We start from the raw sequence: 24,060 nt of genomic DNA, 5'->3' as shown, positions 1-24,060 counted from the left end.
AATGAATATATATATATTAATATTAGCATTAAGTTAAGATGATAATGACAAGATATGCATAGATAAAACATAATCTAGGCTTCGTTTGGTATCTATTTGATTTTTTATATTTTGTTTTTAAAAATTAAGTCTATAGATACTACTTCCATCTTAAAAATTTTTTTATTGTTATCTATTTTTTACTAATAGTTTAAAAAGTCAAACTAAATTTTGAAAACTAAAAAAATAGTTTTTAAAAATTTATTTATTTTTTAAATTTGGCTAAACTATTGTAGCTAGTAAAGATGCAAATGATCAAATATGACGTAGGTTACGGAAGGATTGTTATTTTAAAATAAAGGTGAAGTAGACGTAAAATTACGAAAGACTTGGGGGTGCATGTATTCATATATAATATACATATAAATAAATAAATGAATTTTGGTTGACCATTCAAAGCCAAGTTGGCAACAGGTTGAGCCTCACCCGGAATGATCATATTACATTACAATCTGCCAGATAGTTGACTTTTGAATATAAGGCAGTCTGTAATTAAATTTTAGAATATAACAAAACAGGGCGTAAATGAGATTCTCTCATAATTTCCAAGTTTTTTCAATACACATCTCATTCATTCTTCTTTGCTCTTTAATTAATTAGTTTGACCAATTCCTTTGAAGAAGCAAAAAAGCCCATAAATTGTTCGACGAAATGCCTCACTCTTTCTATTCATCATCTTAATCCAATGGCAACATTATTATTCAACGCCTTCCTTCTTGCCTTTCTCCCCACCTTTTCTCTTCTCCATTTGCTTGTTCATGCCCAAACCTCCCAAAACGGTCTGTTATCTTTTTTCATATTTTTGTTTCTTTTCAACCATTCTAATGTGTTTTAGACTATTAGATAAACTTGAGATTATGAGCCAAATTCTAATTCTTTACGACTGTTTAGACGAATACTTGTTTGCGTTTCGTAAGATCTAATATCATATTAGATAACTATGTGGGTCCATCTCAAAACTAATAATTGATAACAAGAGGAGTAACTGATGACCATGTATTTATCAAGATTGTGAGGTCTCTTCATCTTTCCAATGTAGAAATTCTCAACACGTTCCCTCAAGATGGTGGCATTTTGGGGTTCATCGTTTTTATTGAGAAGCACACATTGAAAAAACCAAGGGCTCTCACACTTTTTATAAAATAGATAGACTATTCCTCACATTATCAATTATTTTGAGATGCAACCTCATATTATCTAATAGCTCTTAAGTCGTTGTATAGGGATTCCAAATTTTTTACTTTTTTCTACTGGACCAAATACCCATTTAGTGTTCTATCTCAAAATCATTTGAAAGTGAGATGAGCATATCATCCTTTCATTTTTTTTCAATGTGAAATCCTCATTCCTTAGCATGTCCCCCTCAAGCTGATGTAGCCTTTTCAAAGTACATCATTCTTAGATCAGATCTTTTTTCCCCTCCTTTTTTCTATTCGTCAATGGAGATTTGAATCTTTGACCTTTTAGTCGAGGATATACACTTTTACACTAAACTTTTGTTGAATATCAAAGCCTATGGAGCTTAAACGGATAATTGTATCCTTAAATCTTCTAATTCTAGTAATTAACTGTGTTTGTTCAGGGTTCATCAGTATTGATTGTGGGGCAAATTCAAGTTATATTGCAGCAACTACGGGTATAAATTATGTTCCGGATTCAAATATGGTGGAAACTGGGATGGTAAATACTGTAGCAACAGATTACAGATTGGATAGTCTTCTTAAACAACTATGGACTTTAAGAAGCTTTCCTGAAGGGATGAGGAATTGCTACAACATTCCAGTCAAAATTAACACTAAATATTTGATTAGAGCCAGTTTTTTGTATGCAAATTATGATGGCCAAAATAGTGCTCCACAATTTGATATCTATTTTGGACCAAATTTTTGGACAAGAATAGATCCGCCAGAGGTACAAACTATTGTAGATGAGGAGATGATTCATATCACAACTTCAAATAAAGTGCAAATTTGCTTAGTGAATACAGGAAATGGAGTGCCATTTATTTCATCTATTGAGCTAAGGCCATTGCCAAATACAACTTATGTAACAGTGAGTGGATCATTGACAACTTTCTTGCGGTTGGATATTGGTGCTCCCAATGATACTTTCATCAGGTGACTACTAATGCCTTTTGTGTGTGTATATATATATACGAAACTCATTTTCTCGACTTTAATACATCTTTATTCTTTTCAAAGTTGTAATATATGTCTTTTAACGGTTTGTAAATCTTTGAAAATTAGCTTTAAAGTAGTAGAAATCTCTTTTCAAATTTTGAATAGAAATTGAGATCTAGAACAGGTCTGTCAGTGATTGAGAATATGATGTGTTTCAGGTCCCAATTTTCGTGACACCACCGTTCTTATAAATCATCTCGATTTTCATCCAAGATTTTAATAAATTCTAGTACTCCAAGAGTAGTTTTGAAATATTTATGAAGATCAAGGATTTAAGGGTAATATTACAATTTTTTTTTATACAAAAAAAAAAAAAAGCGGTTTTGAAACGAAGGACAAAGTCCAATGATATTTTTGTTTTTGGATTTGTAATTTTGCACTTGTTAATAAAGCATAAAGTTTTTTCATGGATAAGTTACAAGTTTAATTTGTAAACTCATAGTATCTTTGTATTTGGTTTCATAAACTTTAAAAAATTTAACTGAACCTGCAACTTTCAATTTTATGTAATAAGTGTTTAAACTTTAAAAAATGTTAATAGTTTCCCACATTTTTTATTTTATTATCCTTGAACTTTCAATCTTATTTCTAACAAGTCCTCACCGTATTCAAAATATATATTTTTTTTAAATTACAAATTATTTACTAGACAAAAAATAAAAAATTTAAGTAAAAGTTTCTATTAGACATATAAAATTCAAATCTCTAAATTTAATAGATATATTAGAGAATTTTATTAGATAAAATTGAAAGTTTAACTGTTTGGTAAACATTTGGTTTTTCATTTTAAATTTTTTAAAATTAAGTCTATTTCTTCTCCACTTGTTTTGTGTTTCTTAAGTAAAAAATGTTTAATTCTAACTCAAATTTAAAAAATAAAAAGAAAAAAAAACTATTCTTTTTAGTTTTCAAAACTTGGTTTGGTTTTTTAGAATATTAATAAAAAGTAGATAACATAAACAAAAAATGTAGAGATGGAATGGTTGTTTATTAGCTTAATTTTAAAAAACAAATACTAAACATCAAGCTTTGTTTAATAACCATTTGACTTTTAGTTTTAAAAAATTAAGCCTACAAACATCCCTTCCATCTCTAGATTTCTTGTTTTGTTATCTACTTTCTACCTTTTACAAACAAAATTTAAAAACTAAAAAAAAAAATTCTAAAAAGGGAAATTTTCAAAAATAGAAAAATAAGGAAAATTATTTACACAAAATAGCAAAATTTAATCAAGTCTATCATTGATACTATTTGATAGACGCTGATAGAAGTCTATCAATATTTTTGTTGTTATTTCTATAAATAGTTTGACATTTTTTCTATTTGTGAAAATTTTTCTTTTAAAAACTTGTTTTTGTTATTAGAATTTTAAGAAAGGTACTAACCGTGGTAAGAAAATGAGAGAATATAGACTTAATTTTAAAAAACAAAAAACAAAAAACGAAATAGTTACCGTAGGGGATCCAAATGATAACCGAATGACACAAATTAAAAAAGTTGAAAGAGAAAAGTATAGAATTTATGTTATATATATAGTAACATAATTATTATATATGGTTATGGTTTTAGATATCCAGACGATACATATGATCGTATATGGAGTCCACCAGCTGCACTCACAAATTGGAGTCCATTAAGTACTTCACTTACAGTTAACAACAATGACGAACCTGGTTTCATGGCACCTTCTAAGGTGTTAAGTACAGCTTCCACAGTCAAAAATGCAACTGCACCAATGGAATTCTTCTGGAGAGATGCCGATGCTTCCAATCAATACTATGTCTATATGTATTTTGCTGAAATTCAAGTCTTGAAGGCCAATCAATCAAGATTATTCAAAATCTATCTTAATGATAAACTTTGGATTAAAGATGATATTCTTTTTGAATATCTTACTGAAAATGTGGCTCGTAGCTTGGTTCCTTTGACAAGTAGTACTACTTATGACTTCAAATTCATCATGTCTCAAGCTTCAACTCTTCCTCCGATTTTGAATGCAGTTGAGATATATAAGGTCATCAACTTCCTACAACTCACCACTCAACAACAAGATGGTAACATTTTATTGTTATATACATTCTTTTTTTTGCTTATTTATATATCGTTGCAATATTACCCCGGTATCTTTTTATAAATGCTTTAAAACTACTCTTGGAGTAGAAATTTTGTAGAATAATGTTTGATGAAAATTGAGACTTGAAACGTTGTGGTTACCGGTGATCTGGAAACGGAATATTGAGACCTGAAATATACTGCTACACACCATTCCACGTCATTATTACACCCTTTCGAGTCTTGCTTTTTCATCCATAATGCTTCAAAGCTACTATTGGAGTAGAAATTTGATAGAATAATGTTTGACCTAGAACACATGAATTAGAACCTAGAATGATGCTATACCGTTCTACGTCATTACCACACCCCTTCCAAGTTCCACTTTTCATTCATAATTGTTTCACAACGACTACTCTTGGAGTAGAAAGGTAATGAAGTGTTTAGATGAAAATTGAGAATTGAAACAGCGTGGCAGTAATTTGGAACGAGAATTAGAATCCATAATACTATTATCATTCCACGTTATTGCCACACCCTTTCAAGTCTCACTTTTAATCTAAAATTTCAATGAATTTCTACTCAAGATGTAGTTTTGAAGCATGTATAAAAGGTCAAGAGGGCAATAACTATGGGGATATTTTTGCGCGTTAATCATGATAATTTATTTATTTATTTATTTTTTTTTTGTAGTTTCTTTAGAGATGTATTTGAAAATTAAATGCCAAAAAGAATTTGTTAATTGCAGTTGATGCCATTGAATCCATAAGGAAATATTATGGGGTTACAAAAAATTGGCAAGGAGATCCATGTGCCCCAAAAACCTTTGCTTGGGAAGGTGTTAACTGTAGTTATGATGCTTCAAATCATCCTTCAATCACAGGGCTGTGAGTATAATAATATCTTTGCATTTAGTTAATTTTTGCTATCAATTTGTTGAAATTGGTTTCCTCTTATATATGTATGTAAATATGTATATATATGGAAGTATAGTATGATATATTTCAATTATTTTTACAGAGATTTATCATCAAGTGGATTAACTGGAGAAATTTCATCCAACATATCAAATCTAGCAAGCCTAGCAGTTTTGTAAGTGCTTTTTCTTTATACCTTATTATATTATTATTTAAAAAAATCCATATCTTATCATTTCAAAAGTAGTTTGAGAGGGTGAGGAATTAGTATTATCTATGCCCGATAAGTTTTTACCCACCAAACGAAAATAAATATTTTAAGAATATAGAGACCAAAAAATGAATTTAAAAAAAAAGTACATAGTAATTAAATATTATTTTTATCATCATCCAAAACAAGAATATTATTAAATGGATATTAAAGTTTCACCCAAAAAAAAAAGAATATTATTAATGAATTAAAGTGATATTTAAAAAAATGGTCACCTTACCAGAGATTGATAAATAATTACTCATTAATTTCAGGGATTTGTCAAATAATAGCCTAAGTGGACCAGTACCTGATTTTCTTGCTGAAATGCCAATGTTGACTTTTCTGTAAGTTCACTTTTGAATTCCATGGGATATATATATATATATATATATATTTAAATACGTCTCGAACCATATTTATCTTTGTGTATTTTACTAAATTATTAATTTAATATTAATCACTGCAGAAACTTATCTGGAAACAACCTATCAGGACAAATTCCTTCTGCACTTATTGACAAAAAGAACAAAGGCTCTCTTTCATTAAGGTGATTTCCTTTTGACTTTCATTAATTAAATCCCCTATAATTAATGCATGCTTAATTATAAATTAAAATTCTTTATTCTTTTCTTGGAAATGAGGGGGAAATCTTCTCATACCCATTTTACTAATTTTATTAACTTTTGATGAATGTTAATGTCACAAGTTTGGAGGGAAACCCTAATCTACAAGAGACAACACCAAGTGAAAAGAAGAAGAATAACATAATAGTTCCTATAGTAGCAGCAATTGGTGGTTTTTTCTTCATTTTGATATTGATTTTAGTTTCAGTTTACTTCATTCGACGGAAACGAAATTCTAAAGGTAAGTCAAAGGTTGATTCGTTTGATAGTGTTTTTATTTTTAGTTTCATATTTCTTATTTTCGATTTTTTGAGAAATAGTAGCATTATTTAACTGTTTCTGTTTTTGTTTCTTGTTTTTTACCTTTCATTCATGCGATAAAAACAACAAAGTCAAGATTTCTTGTTTCACGTTTATATTTCTAGGTTTTTTTTTTCTTCAAAATATAAATAAGAGTTTTTTTTTATATATTTTTACTTATAAAATATTTTACTTAAAACTTTATATGTTTTGAATAAAAAATTTCAAGCAGACAAGAAACCAAAAAATGTTACCAAACATGTCTATATTTGTATGACAAAAAATAACAAACAGATACTAAACACAATTTTTTTTCTTTTTCTTTATTAAAAAAATGAGAAAACAAAAATAATAAATGATTTTTGTGAATGATAAGAAATAAGAGTGATTTTCAAATATAGGAAAATGCATCAACTTATTTACAAACAGTGATAGATAGTGACATTTTGTTATATTTAAAAATATTTTCAATAATTTTATCATTTAAATGATAAAAATAATTATCAAACAAATTTAGTTTTAAACGATAAAAAAGAATGAATATACAAACTCATCACAATATTATTTTTTTAATTGAGAAAAAATAGTCCCCTTTGTTTCAAATGTTCACAAAAAAAATGAAAGAATCGGAAATAAGAAACGTGAAATAAAAAATAATTACCAACGTATATATAAGTTATCTTTTTATTATCGTTTTTTATATAAAAAATATAAAATTTTCGAAGATAGAAAAATGTCAAACTATTTACAGAAATAACAAAAAACAAAGATAGACTTCTATCCACGTCTGTTAGTGATAGATTTCTATCCGCCTCTATTAAAAAATATTACAATTTTACTATTTTGTTAAATAATTTCCGTTATTTTTCTATTTTTGAAAATCTCTCAAAAAAAAAAAAATCATTAAAAAAAACAATCTTTATTCATTAATTACCTGTAAATGCTATAGGTCCAATGATAGTGGATCACCATTCACCAATAAATTCTGAAGTTGAACTTCATCCACATGATCAGCCGCCATTGCAGTCACCAAGTCGCCAATTTTCCTACTCAGACATCTTAAAATTTACTAATAATTTTAGTAGATTATTGGGTGAAGGTGGATTTGGAAAAGTTTATTATGGTCTTATGGGTAACACTGAAGTCGCTGTCAAAATGCTCTCTCCAAAATCAGCTCAAGGATATAGAGAATTTCAAGCAGAGGTAAATATTTTTTTATCTTTAACACACCAATTATTAACTTTATTTTCAATCCTTATATTTATTATATTGAGTTCAAATTTTTCATTTTGTTTTTAAAAAGAAAAACTGTTAACTCATGAATACAGGTTGATCTTCTTTTGAGAGTTCATCATAGAAACTTAACTAGCCTTGTTGGATATTGCAATGAAGGGGAGACAAAAATGGGGCTTGTCTATGAATATATGGGCAAAGGAAATCTAGGGTCAATTCTTTTAGGTAGGAATTTACTAACATTTGACTTCAATAATTTTAATGTAGTAAGATTATTTTTTCAATATATAGTTGTTTTGATTTATATATTATATATGCAGATGGAAAAGGAGAGGTTTTGAGATGGGAAGAGAGACTTCAAATAGCATTGGATTCAGCACAAGGTTAGACAATAACTTAAATCATAGCTTTGCAAATATATGCTATATTAATTCATGTTTTATTATTATTAGGTTTAAATACTATTTTACTCTATGTACTTTTAGTTTTGGTTTATTTTAGTCCTTGTACTTATAAAATATTTGTTTTGGTCATTATACTTTCAACTTTTGTTCATTTTGGCCCATGTACTTTCAACTTTAGTTCATTTTGGTCATTGAACTTTACGTTTTGAAAGTAGTACAAGGACCAAAATAGACGAAAATTGAAAATATAAGGATCAAAATGAACATTTTCAAAATATAGATATCAAAATGAAACAAAACCAAAAATACTGGATCAAAATAGTATTTAAAGCTTATTATTATTATTTTTCTTTTACCGTTCATTTAATTTGAACCTCCGATCTCTTGGTCAATTTGACAGTCTTATATCCATTCTAATGAAAAGATTGAATGTTTGCAGGATTGGAATATCTACATAATGGTTGCAGGCCACCAATTATTCATAGAGACATTAAATCAAGTAACATTTTATTGAATGAGTATTTACAAGCAAAACTTGCTGATTTTGGCCTATCTAGAGCTTTTCCTATTGAAGGAGGTGCCACTCATGTGACAACGAAGGTGGTCGGAACTCCAGGATACCTTGATCCAGAGTAAGTCCTTTCCAAACCTATCTAGAGAAAGTCATTTCAAACATGCTTAATTAAATACGAGAAAATAGCAATTAAAATCTCACGTTAAAAGCAATAGCTAACTTTGATTTTTTTTTTTTTTTGTCTAGGTATTATACATCGTACAAATTGACAGAGAAGAGCGATGTTTATAGCTTTGGAATTGTGATTCTAGAACTCGTGACGGGGAGACCGGTACTAGTGAAAACGAGTGATAAAAGTCACATTATTCAGTGGGTTGATTACAACATTAACCAAGGTGATATATATACTATAATTGACCCAAAAATAAAGGATGAATGCAATACAAACTCAGTGTGGAAAGCAGTAGACATAGGAATGAGTTGCACTGCTATTAATCCTATAAGTAGACCAGCAATGAGTCAAGTTGTAAGTGAACTTAAAGAATGTCTAAACCTTGAGTTCAATCACAGAGCTCCTCATCAAATGGACTCTACAACTTCCATTTCCTCAACATTCCATTCTGAGCTTGGCCCTGTGGCTAGATAGTTTATTTTCTATTATTTTGTATTACAAAAAAATCCTTGTAATGGTTCTCCCTTTTTTAAGTTTTTTTTTTTTTTTCCAATTATTATGTCAAGAGAAATTAACTTGTCATTTTGTTTGTATGTACTAGATTACAAACTGCAATGTAGAATGTATGTGAAGCGTTTTGTTTTATTTATTATATTTATGTTAAATCATCGATTGGCTCAAACGTTTATATATACAAGTTATTAAATCGTGATTTTTTATTTTTTTGCAATAATGATAGGATGGAACATCTAACAATCAACGTTTGAGATGGTACATATTTTATTAGAGGAATTATAAGCTACAGTTGGCAATGTTGCTAGCTACTAATTATTATCTATATAATTATTGACAAACTTACAAAATTATTTATATTATGAGAGAAATTATATATTTTCATACTTTTATATCTATAATTCATATAAGAATTTTTTTTCCCTCAAAAAGACAATCACGTCAATATCATCTATGTAAAGTCAACGGTAATGGTTTAAAAGGCACAGAAGTATGACTTGATTACACGATGTTCATTTTGGTTGACATAGTCACTTTCCTAGAACTCAAAACAGTAATAATAATAAGGGTAATTATTTTAAATTATAAAATTGTTAAAAATATTTTTAAATATAACAAAATATCAATATCTATCAGTAAAAAATAGTGATAGATAATTATAAACTATTATCATCTATCAATGATTAACAATGATATTTTACTATATTTATAAATAAATTAATTCATTTTGTCATATTTAAAAACAATCCAGAATAGTAATGTACTTAAAAATAATAATAAATAAACAAAATAAGGTATCTTTCATATTATCTAGCCTACACCATTACAAACTACATAGTTTTTCTTTACCCGTAATAAAGTTTAGAGCAAAATATTCTTTTGTTCCTAAGAATTGAGTTTAGTATCTATTTAGTTACAGAAGTTTGTACATTATACTCTTTAAGGTTTAAAAAATAGTTATCAAGTTGATTGTTAGTTGACAAAATGATATAGTAGTGATAAAGTGACCAATTTTAAATCACTATACAAATTTTATAATATTTTATTGATATGACAATTTTTTTGTCCTTTTTTTATTCTTCAGTTCTCACTCTTCCCTTCTTTCTTTCTCTTTATTCTTTTTTCCTCGAAAGTCACGATGGAGCAGATTTATTAAGGGATCAGGATACACATGTCCTCTAGTCAAATGATGACGTTTTACATAATTGAGAACGAGAGATTTTAGTTAGTTACATTTGATGAACTTCATAACTAATCTCTCTTAAAAAACAATGGAAGCATGAAGATGTTTTGATGGATTCTACAAGATACATATCTAGATTGATGGGTCAAAATTGTGATTCTAAAACTAGTCACTGGAAGATCATATTAGTGAGATATTCTAGTGAAAAACTCTCACGGTTGTCGTCGTCCGTAGTCACGTGCCAACGGATTGACAACTATTGGCTCATTGTGAAGGAATCCCTATATTTATTAGGTCATTAATCTATAATCATTAATGTTTAAATTGGATTGACAACTAGCTAGCTATTGGTTCATTTGAAATAAAATCCTATGTGTAATTTGACTAGGTCATGAATCTATAATCACTCAAGTTTAAGCATTATGAAATTGGATTGACAACTATTTGCTCACTGCCAAGTCTTTGGTTGACATTGTGAGCTTTCGTGAGGAGAACTAATTAAGCTAAGAAAATGATATTTCAATAATCAAATCCCAACTTGAGGCAAAACAAATATTCTAATTGCCAATTTATTTGAAACATCCCATTCCAATAAACCCCACTTTAAAACCAAAGTTGACGACCAACTAGTTCAGCAAATAAATAGGTGGATGAAATGATTCAATGAAAAACGTTCTTAAAAACTACTAGATTCATGGGAAACATCATATTCATACACTTCTTCCTTCTAGGCCTTCTACCCAGTTCTGTTCTTTTCCCATTGGTTTATGGCCAGAGTCAACAAGGTTCTGCTCTGTACTGTGATTTTCCTACAATTTTGATTTCCACATCGTTTTCGTTATCGACTTTATTTCGTCCCTATTTTGTTTTAAGGTTTTAAGACATGTGCCATTATATAAACTTTTAAAATGAATGTTTGGGACGATGATTTGAGTTCTAAAGTCTAAAGTTAATATGTTGGAATTAGAAAGTTAGCATTTGGGGTATAGGGTCGTAAAAATGAAGTTCTTTGATAAGTGGGAAAAAGAGAGAATGAGAGATAGATAAAATTTCTGCGATAAATGTGCAAACTTCAATAGTAAATACTGTTGAAATTGGTGAAGTGGAGTTATTTAACTCTGATTTATGAAGTCGATGGGCCAAACACTTCCTAACTCTTACCTGCATAGTGTCTCTACTCTATTGGTAGATGTAACTAAGACATTATTAGTAAATCACGCAAATCAATGTGTCGTTTTCTTTTTTTTTTTTTTAATTCTTTGCTTGTCGACTGTTTCTGTCATAACACAGGCTGATATATGGTTTTTGTGGTATTATTTCAGGCTTTATTAGTATTGACTGCGGATCCAATTCTAGCTACACAGAGAAAATTACAGGCATAAATTATGTCCCAGATTGGAGTTATATCGACACGGGCAGAGTAAGAAGTATACCATCAAATAGAATATTGTCTGATCTGGAAAGACAACTCTGGAGTTTAAGAAGTTTTCCACAAGGAAAAAGGAACTGCTACAATGTTAAAGTGAAAGTTGGGACTAAGTATTTGATCAGAGCTAGTTTCTTATATGAAAATTATGATGCTCAAAATACAGTTCCTGAATTTGATTTGCACTTTGGACCAAACTTTTGGGTGACTGTGAAATTGGGACTGCCACAGACTATTATACACGAAGAGATAATTCATATCACAACTTCAAATAATGTAAAAGTTTGTGTTGTCAATACTGGAAATGGAACACCCTTTATTTCTGCCTTGGAGTTGAGACCTTTGGAAAATGTAAGCTATGAAACTGTGTCTGGATCATTATCAACTTACATGCGATTGGACATTGGAGCAAATAACAACACATTCATTCGGTGAGTCTTTTTAATTAACATCTCACTATTTAATTCACTTTTCATGTCTAGGATGCCTTTAGAATTCATTTCCTATGAGTTTAGAGTGATTATAAGATAACTTTAAGAAATCACTTTTTACCTTTATAAAATCTAACTAGTCTATCTAATCATTTAGTTTTTTGTTTTTTGTTTTTTATTTTTAAAATTAAGCCTATTTTATCTATATTTCTTTTAATGGTTTGCATTTTTATGTACAATGGTTCAATATTTAGCCAAATTCCAAAAATAAAAACAAATTTTTTAAAGCTACTTTTTTTAGTTCTCAAAATTTGGTTTAGTTTTTTAAACCATTGGTGAAAAATAGATAACAAATGAAGAAATTTGGAGGTAGAAGGAAATAGTATCCATAGGCTTAATTTTTTTAGAAAAACAAAATGGTTATCAAACGGAGTCTTAGCTTTTAAAAATCAAGCATACCTCCTCTTAGTTTCTTACAATAGTTTTCATCTTTCTTAATTAAAAATTTGAATTCTTAGCTAATTTTTTGTTTAAAAAAACATATATATATTTTCAAAATTTTGCATGGTTTTTTAAAACATCGGTAGAAAGTAGATAATAAAATAAAAAATTTATAGGTGGAATAAATATTTATAGACTTCATTTTCGAAAATTAAAAAGAAAAAAAATAAACAGTTACCGAAACAAGTAGTAGTTTTTGGGATTAACATCCTAAAAAGTCTCATACATGTTCTATTTATGTATTACAATTCCTTATCCCTATTCTATAATATTTTTTCACGTTTAAGATCGATTTTCCCAAACACTTGTTTAATTCATTTTGCAGCTGGTTTTTATAAACATGCAACTATTAGTAATTATTTTAAAAGCTACAACATTTTAAAATAATCATTGAAAGTTAAATGCTAATTCAAAATTGTACCAAATAACCTAGATAATTATGATTCTCCCATGATTACTTTTTACGCTTACGAACACAATCTCAACATATGCTCTCTTTTTCTTTACACACGAATTTAAAATTTTTTTTTAAAAAAATATCATTTGACAATTTTTTATTAGACGGTTATCTGAATTACACAAAGATAAGTAGAGAAAACACCTAAATATTTCTAATTTGAGTATTGCTAAACGTTTACAATTCCTTCTTGAACTGTTTAGATATCCAGATGACGTTTATGATCGTATTTGGAGTCCACCAGTCCCAATCTCAGGATGGGTTCAAATACAAACCTCTTCTGAAGTGAACAATAATGATAACAAAGGTTTCAAAGCACCATCTTCGGTGCTTAATACAGCATCCACAGTAGCAGATGCAAGTGCACCAATGTTCATACCTTGGGGTGATCCTGACCAATCCACCAAATTCTATATATACATGTATTTTGCTGAACTTCAAACCCTCCAACCTAACCAATCAAGAACATTCAAAATCTATAATAATGGCAAGCTCTTCTATAATCGAGATGTTTCCCCTGCATATCTCAATGAAAATGTCATCTATAGTCCGGCACCCTTATCTATTAATGCAACACATGAATTTACTCTGGTCATGTCCCAAGGTTCGACTATGCCACCCATCTTGAACGCGCTCGAGATATATAAAGTGATGAACTTTGATCGACCTACAACAAACCAAGGAGATGGTAATATGTGTGCACTTTCATTTCTTAATGCTACTAGTTCTATAGTTGACATAAAAGATAATGGTAATGGATAGCACTTCTAGAGCTAATAATTAAGTAAATAGCACGTTTTTAAAGAATTGCAAATGTAGCAGAATATATCCGTGATAGACTCTATCGCTAGGGGGTTGGATCTAAATTTTGCTATATCTGCAAATTCTTTTGCATTGTGCTATATTTGCTAATACTTTGTGTCTTATTGATATATTTACAATTTCCCTTAACATAAACATCATTTAACTAGTTTCTTGACTCCATATCTTTCTTTGTTGAAGTACCTCGAATCTGGTAAAACATGCGTAAATCTATTTTATTTAGCATTTAAGAGGGGTGTCATATATAAATCTTCTAACTCTCACGTGCGTACAAATCTCTCTCCTGCTTCTCAAGATAATAAAACAGTTTCTCTCTCCATGCTCGTAGATGTAGCTAACCTACCATTACTAGCGTAAATTTGCGTGTTGATTTCCTTTTAAATTCTTTGCTTTTCAATAGTTTTTGTCATACATGCTTTGCAGTTGTTGCTATTGAATCCATCAAGAAAGATTATAAGGTTACAAAAGAAGATTGGCAAGGAGATCCATGTGCTCCAAAAACTTTAGCTTGGGGGGCTCTTGTCTGTAAATATGATGCTTCAGATCCTCCGACAATTATAGGCTTGTGAGTGACTCAACCTTAAACAGGGATTATTCCCTTACATGAATATTATAAGCTGATCTTATAATTCTTGACAGGAACTTGTCATCCAGTGGATTGATGGGAGAAATTTCAAGAAACATATCAAATCTGGCAAAGCTTGAGGTTTTGTAAGTGTCTGATTCTACTAAAGATCTTAATGTGTTAAAGCTTTCAATGTTCTTAAAACCTGAGTCATATTAAAACTTACAAACAAGTTCTTCTTCAATACGACTCTTAATGAAATTACTTCCAAATGCACAAAGGAAAACTAATATGTTAATTTGAGGTTGGTTTCTCCATAATTGAGTTCTTAAGTTTGAAAAAAAATTATTTTTTTTAAGAAGGGAATTGAATAGGGTGGTTGTATTGTATTGTTTATTTAAAAAGGGAAAAATGTGCTTTTGGAAACTCTACTTTCGGTCTATGAGATTTGAAGTTGGTGTCTATTTGGTTATGGAAGTTTCAAGACGAACATTTTAGTCTTCAAGATTTGGCAAATGGTTCTAAATGGTTCCCAAGAATCCTTGGACCATTAGATGGTAAATGACGTGGTCGTTAAATGATGAGTAAGTTAGATGATTTGGTAAAATATATTAATTTAATTGTTTTTAATGATGTGACCTCTCTCTTCTTTCCCCCTTCTCCATTCTCTTCTTCAAACCTCCTCCGGCGAACCCTCCCCCACCATCCCGCCAAGTGAAGAACAAGTATCATCGTTGTCAAACTTAGCCAGATGAAGAATAAAGGAGAAGTCAAAGTTTAGATCTAAACGAAGAAGTCTCCCTCCATCATTCAAATTTGAACGACGACCCACCTAGAAGATGAAATCTAAAGCTTCTAATTATCCTTCGTTAATCACCTAGTGTGATGCACGGCAGTAACGAAATGTAGATCTCAATGACTGAAGTATTTGTTTTGAAACTTCATAGACCAAATAGACATTCACTTAAAACTTCAAGGACCAAAAACAATACCTAATCTTTTTTTTTCCTCATTTCCAGCAAATGAGTTTGTAACTGAATTTCATCTCTATTTCATAGAATTAAAACAATACCTAATATTTCCTAATGAGTAACAAAATTAACAAGGGATTTATGGCTCATTTCAGGGATTTGTCAAACAATAACCTAATTGGACCAGTGCCAGAGTTTCTAGCTGAAATGCCATTCTTGAGGGTTTTGTAAGTTTACTTTTGACTCCATGAATCCATCTGACAAAGACTTATCTATATCACATTCTACTTGTTGCTTTTACAGAAACTTAGCAGGAAACAACCTAAGCGGCCAAGTTCCTGCTGCACTTATTAACAAAATGAACAAAGCCTCTCTTTCACTAAGGTTAGCCTTTGATACTAAAACCACATGCACGTCCAACCAATATTTCTAAGCTTCAACACAGTACAAAATTTGCCAAAAGTTCTGATATCAATTTAACTTTCATAAATATTTCTTCCATCAGTTTGGATGGAAACCCAAATCTACATGTGACAGCTACAAATGAGAAAAAGAACGATATACTCATGCCTATTCTAGCAGCAGTTGGTGGTGTTATTATCATATTAATCATTTTAACTTCAATCTACTTCATCAGGCGGAAAACAAATCGTAAAGGTAAACTATCCCAATAGACTGTTAATTAATTGTTTCTTGCAATGAACACCAAAATAACATATATTAAATTTTGGTATTCTTACAGGCCCTGTTATGGTACAGCCTCATTCACCACAAAATTCTCATATCGAACCTCAATCTCATGGGCCATTAGATCAGCATCCAAGAAGAAGATATTTATATGCAGATATCTTGAAAATGACAAATCATTTTGACACATTGCTAGGTGAAGGAGGATTTGGAAAAGTTTATTATGGTCAAATTAGTAATGGTACTGAAGTGGCTGTAAAGATGTTATCTCCAAAGTCAGGTCAAGGTTATAAAGAATTTCAAGCAGAGGCATGTGGTTTTTTTTTTTTTTTTTTTTTAACATAATGAGATTTCTTGAACCCCCCTTATGCTTTTGTTGTTCTTATGAATCACTCAGAATAGATATTTCATGGCAGGTTGATATTCTTTTGAGAGTTCATCACAGAAACTTGACTAGTCTAGTGGGATATTGTAATGAGGGAGACACGAAAATGGGGCTTATCTATGAATATATGGGCAGAGGAAACCTTGGATCACTCCTAGGTACGGATTTTTTAAAAATTAACTTAGGACCTGTTTGGATTGCCCGGGAAAAAATGTGTTTCTCAAAACTTCATTTTTGTTCATATTTTTTATAAAGACAATAACTTTCTGTTTTTGTACAGGTGGAAAAGGAGAGGTTTTGAGATGGAAAGACAGATTACAAGTAGCACTAGATTCAGCACAAGGTTAGCAGCAAGTGTATGATACATGTGAACTGTTTTTGTAAAATGACATTTTTGTTCTATTCCCGTTTCAAATGATATTGGTAGAAAAACAAAAAAAAAAATTGCAGGCCTAGAATATTTGCATAATGGTTGCAGACCACCGATAATCCACAGAGATATCAAATCAAGCAACATTTTATTGAATGAACATTTTCAAGCAAAACTGGCTGATTTTGGCCTATCTAGAGCTTTCCCTACTGATGGAGATGCCACTCATGTCACTACCAAAGTGGTCGGCACTCCTGGCTACCTTGATCCTCAGTAAGTTCTTCCAATTTGTCTTTATAAAACAAGATTAGAATACAGTTCCATTGTGATTATTTGACAGAATTTTGCTTGTGATTATTTGCAGGTATTACATATCATTTAGATTGACAGAGAAGAGTGATATTTATAGCTTTGGAATTGTTCTTATGGAACTCATTACTGGGAGACCAGTGTTAGTAAAAAGTGGTGAAATAAGTCACATAACTAAATGGGTAGATTTCAACATTAATCAAGGAGATATCTACTCTATAATGGACCCGAAAATAAAAGAAAGTTGTAACGTTAACTCTGTATGGAAAGCAGTAGATATGGCAATGGCTTGTACTGCTTCAGATCCTACAAATAGGCCAACAATGAGTCAAGTTGTGAGTGAACTGAAGGAATGTCTAAACCTCGAGTTAAACCACGGCAACGACCGTCAAGTTGACTCTACAATGTCTATTGCCTCAACATTCGACAACGAACTTGGTCCTGTGGCAAGGTAGTTTGAATTTGTTGTTAAGATATGTTTGAGCATAGTTTTCTTTGATCTTTGTTGTTGGAAGGATGGCTTTCTTTTGTTATATTTAAAGTTCACTGTGTTACTGTCTGTTGTGTTATCGTGAGTTTTAAACCAAATTAATTCCAAGGACTGGCTGTTTAGTTGTCAAACTACAAAGGCTGATTTGTAGCCTTCATATGGTTGGATCTTAAGGCTGTTTTCAGTTCGACATTAATAAGACTACCAAGTGTTTCTCTGTAAACACAATTTCTACACTTCTTTCGGCAGCTGGTTAGTTATAATGCCTCACGCCACCAGATAAATTAATGTGGATATCATGGAACAGCTAATGGTGGCATTTTCTATGCAACTCTTGGATTCTAACTAAGATTACAGTTTTGATTAAGAGACCTTCCCCTACACCCTTCCTATTCCTACAAAGCCAATCCTTGTTTCTACAAAGGATTTTGTTAAGCTCATATGGAAAACAGTGCTCTCGTTTCGATCAAACTAATTTTGTATGTATCTTCAAAATTTAGAACTTACTGAAATTAATGGTGTTTGACTATCACCTTCACTTCAACCAATTATGCTTTTCGCCACTACGGTGGTCCAGAGGTTTGTTCTTCGCTGCATGGTATTATCAAAAGAGACCAGAGATATTTTTAACCCACTTTCAAGGTCCTGGGAATTCTCCATCCGCCTTTTAAAGATAAAAGGTTGTTTTCTTTGGTTTCCGGTGCCGTGTGCGATTTTCGGATCTCTGAAATAGTATTTAATATATCAATAAAAAAATTAATTACGAATGAATAATAATTTTATTATTGAATAATTTGTAATTAAAATTAATCAATTACTACATTTAATGGACGTCATACTAATTATAATCTAATACTTAATCATTTTTATTATTAATTAAGTTTAACATTAGTAATTTTAATTTTAATTAAATAATATAAGACAATATATTTTAACAGACAATATATTATATAAAAAGGAAGAAAATGAGATAAAAATATGATATATTAATAAAAAATACTAAAAAATATTTTATGAATATGATATGTTAATAATGAATGGAATAATAAAAATTAATCACAGTAAATAATTAATTTCTTATAAATAACCAGTGATGATTATATGTTCATAATGAATTACTAAATTAAAATTAATCTCAATAAATAATTACTTGTTTATTAAAAAAATAAAGTAATAAATTATTATTATTAAAAAAATGAAGTTTAATACTAACTAAATTTAACTAATCCTAGTTTACTAATTAAATATATTTAAGATAGAGTTGGCTAATAAATTAATAATTTATGTAAAAATAATAATTCTATTCATTTAATAAATTTTTATTATAAAAATAAGTTAAGTAAATATTTTAATAGATCATATTGATTTATTAAAATAAATATTTATATTATTACTATTAAATTAATATTAATTAATTAATTAACTATATTCAAAGGGAAATCCCACCGTTGGAGAATAGAAAACTTTTATATGTGGGAAATGAGATGTCAATTCTCTTGCAGAAGGTTTTGTGGGATTAGTTTTTTTGGTATGCCCTTGTGTTCTCTCATTTATTCTCAATAAAAGGAGTTGTTTCTATCTAAAAAAAAGAGTCATGATTGTTCAAATGCCTACACTATGAATAAAACATATATAAACTTATCTCCTTGAAGTTGATCTCTCCATGAAAACTCTGGTTTTTAAAGTTTCAACCTCTTCCTCTCCATTGAGATTATACTCAAGTTCAGTTTGATTCTACCCATTTGTGTTGGTTCTTGTTAATTTTGACGATAATGTAAATTTAATCTTAAGTTTTTTATTTCTCTTCCTCTCAGTCAAGTTTGTAGGCAAGCTTAGTTTGATTAAATACAAAGTTTGTCAGGTGGTTTTTGTTAATTTCGCTCATAAGAAGGTAAACCTAATGGTCCTAATCCATTCTAGGAGGAAAAATACTTTAAACTTGACCAAAAAAACAAAAAAAGAATGAATTATGTTCATTGGGTTCTGATCTTTCCATTCACTGCAACTTTATTATTAGTAGTAGACTAGTAGTAGTAGTACACTATAGTAAAATTCGGTTAAGAAAATACATTACCTTAGACAACAATCCAAGATTCAGTAGTACAACATACAAATATATTGTCCTACAAAATTCGAAAGGCAGTGCATGAGGACATGATTTCACTCCAATATGCCCTTTGACAGATAAACTACCATGTACAAACTAATTCCAAGTATCTTTACTACCATGCCTAAGAAAAAAGTATCAGCCATGTCCTATTTATTTGCAAGTTAACTCTACCAAGTTAAACTATCAATATGAAGTGAAAACAGACATCACTTAAGGCGAAAGTAGTACATGCTAGTTTCTCTTTAAGTTGGAGAGAAGCTGCATTTCAAAACCTGAATCTTTAGGCATCAAGTAGCAGTTTATTCTCAAGATTCGCTTCTTTTCTGCATCTCCTGGTCTGACGCAAAGAAACTTTGGCAGGAGGCAAGAACTTGAGGCGGTAACTAACAAGTGCAGTCCCAAAAATGCTACATTTTCCCGTATTGCTGAAAGCTGTTTCAGCATCAGAAGTTCTCTTGAAAACTACTTTAGCTCGTCTACTCTTCTTCATTACTTCAGTCTTCGACTCGTACAGAGGGCCGTATTTTCTAAATATATCATTTAAATTTGTTTCTGAAGGAACAGAATCCAAGTCTGTAAAGGTTAAAATGAGAGCTGTGGGATAGGGATCCTCCACACTATTCTCTGATTCTGGTCCAACACTTTCATGAGGCTCATCTTGATCGCTAGAATGCAGAACAGTAGGGACAGCCCTTTCAATTGCAGTCTGGACATGGATATCCACAGTTTCATTTTGATTTTCAAAAGATAATTGATCTTCAGCAATGCCCTGGATTAACCTATCTTGAGGTTCTGATTCTGGTTTCACACATTCATGAGGCTCATCTTGATCAGTAGAATTCAGACCAGGAGGGACAACCCTTTCACTTGCAGTCTGGACGTGGACATCCACAGTTTCATTTTGATTTTCAAAAGATAATTGATCTTCAGCAATGCCCTGGATTAACCTATCAGTCCAATATGTGTCCTTCATAAATTCAGAGTCAAATGATTCTACTGGGTCTGCGTTTCTTCTTCTATTTGGCTTCGTCGCTTTATTTCCAGTCTTCCCGCGAGAAACTAGTTCTGAAGTTTCCTTCCGCTTTCTGCCTCGTCTCGTCTTGGAAACAACTTTTTCAGATATTCCATCATCATGCTTCAATATTGGATTCGACTCATTCAATATGTAAGCAACCTTTTGAATGCGATCTCCAACTCTAAAAGTTTGGCCAGTCTTCATTGGAATGTTGGTATTAGTGTCATTACAACCTACCTCATCTTTAGTACTTGAAGCATGCAAACTTAGTTCATTACCAGCATACTCTTCAAATCTATGTTTCTTCTTCCTGCCACGACGAGGCTTCTCGGACATTGAATTAGACAGATTCTTGCCCATTTTACTAGACTCAATATGAGTTATTGGAATGTTGGTATAAATGTCATTACAACCTACCTCATCTTTAGTACTTGAAGCATGCAAACTCAATTCATTGCCAGCATAGTCTTCAGATCTATGTTTCTTCTTCCTACCACGACGAGGCTTCTCGGACATTGAATTAGACAAATTCTTGCCCTTTTCACTAGAGTCTTTTAAGTCTTCAGAATTATCCTTGCGCTTGCCACTGGAATCATCTTGAGATTTCAAGTTTCCTTCCCCACTTGGGGTCGCTTCATCATGTTTGATGTCTATAGCTATATCCTTCACCAATTCACTTTGATAATTGTTTTTTACATCCAAAATGTGATCAATATCATTGAACACTACACTGTGTTTATGAAACTTGGGCAGTTCATAATAGCCCTTCCATCGATTGAATGCCAACAACTGAGCACGTGCGCGAACTAGTTCTAACTTGTCAGCTTCACCAACAGGTGACATGGATACTTCCTTAACAATGTTAATAAGCTTCATTGGATCGAAAGATTCTGCAGTAAGAAAGCTGTCCCCACCCACTCTTTTACTCAACTTCTTGCGGATTCCTGCATTAGTAATTGTTTGAGTTCGAAGCTTGGAATACAATTCTTCTGATAAACAAGAGCATGCAAGGCTAAACTCAACTCGTCTGGAGAACTCTTCCAAAGCACAATCAATTGCCTGATGAAAACTTTCCAATTTGTTCTGCTTCTGCAACTCTGAAAAATATTCCTCAAAAGGTTTTACCATCGCTGCTTCTTTCCATGCAAATGTATGATCCCCAAAAAAGGCTATCAGATATCTGCCTGTTTTGAAATATTTCATGGCTTTTTTTGATGATGTTGCAGGATCACATATCTGCCCTGGCCACCAGGGATGGCTCGGTACTCTGCTCCATACTAGATCAGAAACATTGAACTCCACAACTGAGTCAGCTGAATCTCCATTGACATCATCAAAAAAATCTTCTTCATCCATGAAAACATGTGGGTCCACTTCAACAACAACATCAAATAAATTTGCCTCATCTAGATCTGTTAAAACCCCTGTCTTCATGATATGACTGTCAGTGGCTAGATTTTCAATTCTGTCCACCATCCACTTACACTGCAATTTTATTCTCTCCCTTTAATATTCTAGCTTCTTAACTGACTAAATGCTTCAAGATTTCAATTTTTATCATTACCATTTGTGCTGTATGGACCAACCAAAATCACTACCAACCTTCTCGAGTGAGTTGCAAATTATAGCAAGTGTGGCTAGGTCGAGTTTCAAGCTTCATCTTTTAAAAGCCTTCAAAGAATTATCGTAGGTGGATACCCCCAACATAGGGTTAATTTAAACCAATGTCGATCCTGCCTTTAGTGGAAATCTGCCAAAAGTAGCCTTTGTTACAGTCATTAGGAAAAACAATTGCAATTATGACTCAATTTGCCCATCATATTTTAAATGGTGAGGTAGCTAAAGCAATCACTATCAAGAGGTTGATTTAGTTATGACTATACTATATTGTATTCACCCAATTTGACTCTGAACCTAATTCACTAGGTGTTGTGGATAGTTTGATTATTGATAAATCTGAACTTTATCATCCTGTTCGAGATATTAAAGCTTCGGAAGCATCTGAATGGTTTGTACTTCATGGTTGTAATTGAAAGTTTGCCTAAAATCTTTTGTTGCTCGGTCAAAAAGTATTCTTAAACCAATGTGTTCAACAGAGACTATATCATACATTATTGGCGAGATTCGTAACGAAACTCTTAAAGCATACCTCAACAGAGTGTGGACCGATCGGTTGCCCGGTTCAAATCAAAATCAACTTCTAACATCTTGCAAGTAGCAGAAATCTGAAGATAAAACGAAAATAGAAAAGTACGAAGGCAAAAGATTGAAAGCAAGTCTTTGGCCAAAGGCAGACTTAGAAAGAGGATCATCAATCGGAGAACGAAAACAACCAAAATCGAGGAAAAAGCTAATCTAGCATACAGCTTAGACAGATAGAGAGAAGCAATTAAGGAAGATGAAACTCACTCTAGGACTACATACATAAAGCAACCATTAAAAAGCAAAATTAATCTCCATTCTCGCGTATCAACAGAAATATGAGCATAAAATGAAGAGAGGAAACTCAAAAAATCCTTCTCCAATGCAAGATTCAAATTGAGGATCATTTTCCGTTGAACAATGGAAGAAGATTAAGAAGACGCTTACCATACTGCAAGCCAAGATGAATCGCTGATGCAGAGAAACAGAGAGAGAAGAGGTTCAAGAAGATGAAATTCACACCCTAGGGTTCGAGCAGTGCATCGATCAACCATTGAGAAACGAGAGAGAAAGGGCTTTACTTTTTAGACTAAAAATACTAAAATGTCCTCGAAATACGGCTAGAAAACCAATATGATTTTTTGTGTGAATGGTCAATTTGCCAAAATTGATTCTACAATTCTGGATAAGGTTCAACAAAGCAAAAGAACCATTGCCAAAAGCACAACTCGATGTAATTTAAATGTACCGTAAAATTGAGGAGCATGATGAGAATTGGATACGAGGGATAACTAAATAATTAAATTAAATTAAATTAAGAAGATTATAGAAAATGAAAATTTTGGAATTCTCTCCAAACTTTTTCGATTTCTCCACCAATATATGCATCTTACAAAACCCACCAAATGTCACTATTTATAAGTAATTTGGCAAGTAGGAGATGAATTACATGGACACTAATAGTGTGTAATCTTGATACACATGGACAATACTTAG

General features: G+C 31.2%; 3 protein-coding genes across 3 annotated transcripts; 2 read left to right on the top strand and 1 right to left on the bottom strand.

The window, feature by feature from the left end:
* The first annotated feature begins 690 nt into the window (after window positions 1–690).
* On the top strand, window positions 691–9,332 carry LOC120079735 (LRR receptor-like serine/threonine-protein kinase IOS1). The gene is made up of 13 exons (XM_039034089.2): window positions 691–818; window positions 1,622–2,156; window positions 3,789–4,273; window positions 5,020–5,158; window positions 5,292–5,363; window positions 5,714–5,785; window positions 5,908–5,988; window positions 6,148–6,305; window positions 7,314–7,567; window positions 7,693–7,822; window positions 7,918–7,980; window positions 8,441–8,633; window positions 8,762–9,332. Exons 1-13 carry the CDS (start codon window positions 725–727, stop codon window positions 9,159–9,161), a joined length of 2,676 nt encoding a protein of 891 aa, XP_038890017.2. The 5' UTR covers window positions 691–724; the 3' UTR covers window positions 9,162–9,332.
* A 1,745-nt stretch (window positions 9,333–11,077) lies between these two features.
* On the top strand, window positions 11,078–17,762 carry LOC120079728 (putative leucine-rich repeat receptor-like protein kinase At2g28990). Its single transcript, XM_090314611.1, has 13 exons — window positions 11,078–11,168; window positions 11,706–12,240; window positions 13,402–13,886; window positions 14,444–14,585; window positions 14,660–14,731; window positions 15,712–15,783; window positions 15,860–15,940; window positions 16,062–16,213; window positions 16,299–16,552; window positions 16,660–16,786; window positions 16,909–16,971; window positions 17,079–17,271; window positions 17,363–17,762. Exons 1-13 carry the CDS (start codon window positions 11,078–11,080, stop codon window positions 17,760–17,762), a joined length of 2,667 nt encoding a protein of 888 aa, XP_090170737.1.
* A 2,087-nt stretch (window positions 17,763–19,849) lies between these two features.
* Window positions 19,850–23,775, bottom strand: LOC120075980 (PWWP domain-containing protein 5-like). Its single transcript, XM_039029747.2, has 3 exons — window positions 23,512–23,775; window positions 23,072–23,147; window positions 19,850–22,672 (listed from the first exon to the last, which is right to left on the bottom strand). Exon 3 carries the CDS (start codon window positions 22,396–22,398, stop codon window positions 20,188–20,190), a length of 2,211 nt encoding a protein of 736 aa, XP_038885675.1. The 5' UTR covers window positions 22,399–22,672; window positions 23,072–23,147; window positions 23,512–23,775; the 3' UTR covers window positions 19,850–20,187.
* Window positions 23,776–24,060: the final 285 nt, after the last annotated feature.

The sequence above is a fragment of the Benincasa hispida genome, chromosome 1 (assembly GCF_027475165.1).
Source record: "Benincasa hispida cultivar pf3 chromosome 1, pf3_genome.v1.1, whole genome shotgun sequence".
In the NCBI taxonomy this organism is placed as follows: Eukaryota; Viridiplantae; Streptophyta; class Magnoliopsida; order Cucurbitales; family Cucurbitaceae; genus Benincasa; species Benincasa hispida.
This window is presented reverse-complemented; position numbering and strand designations above follow the sequence as displayed.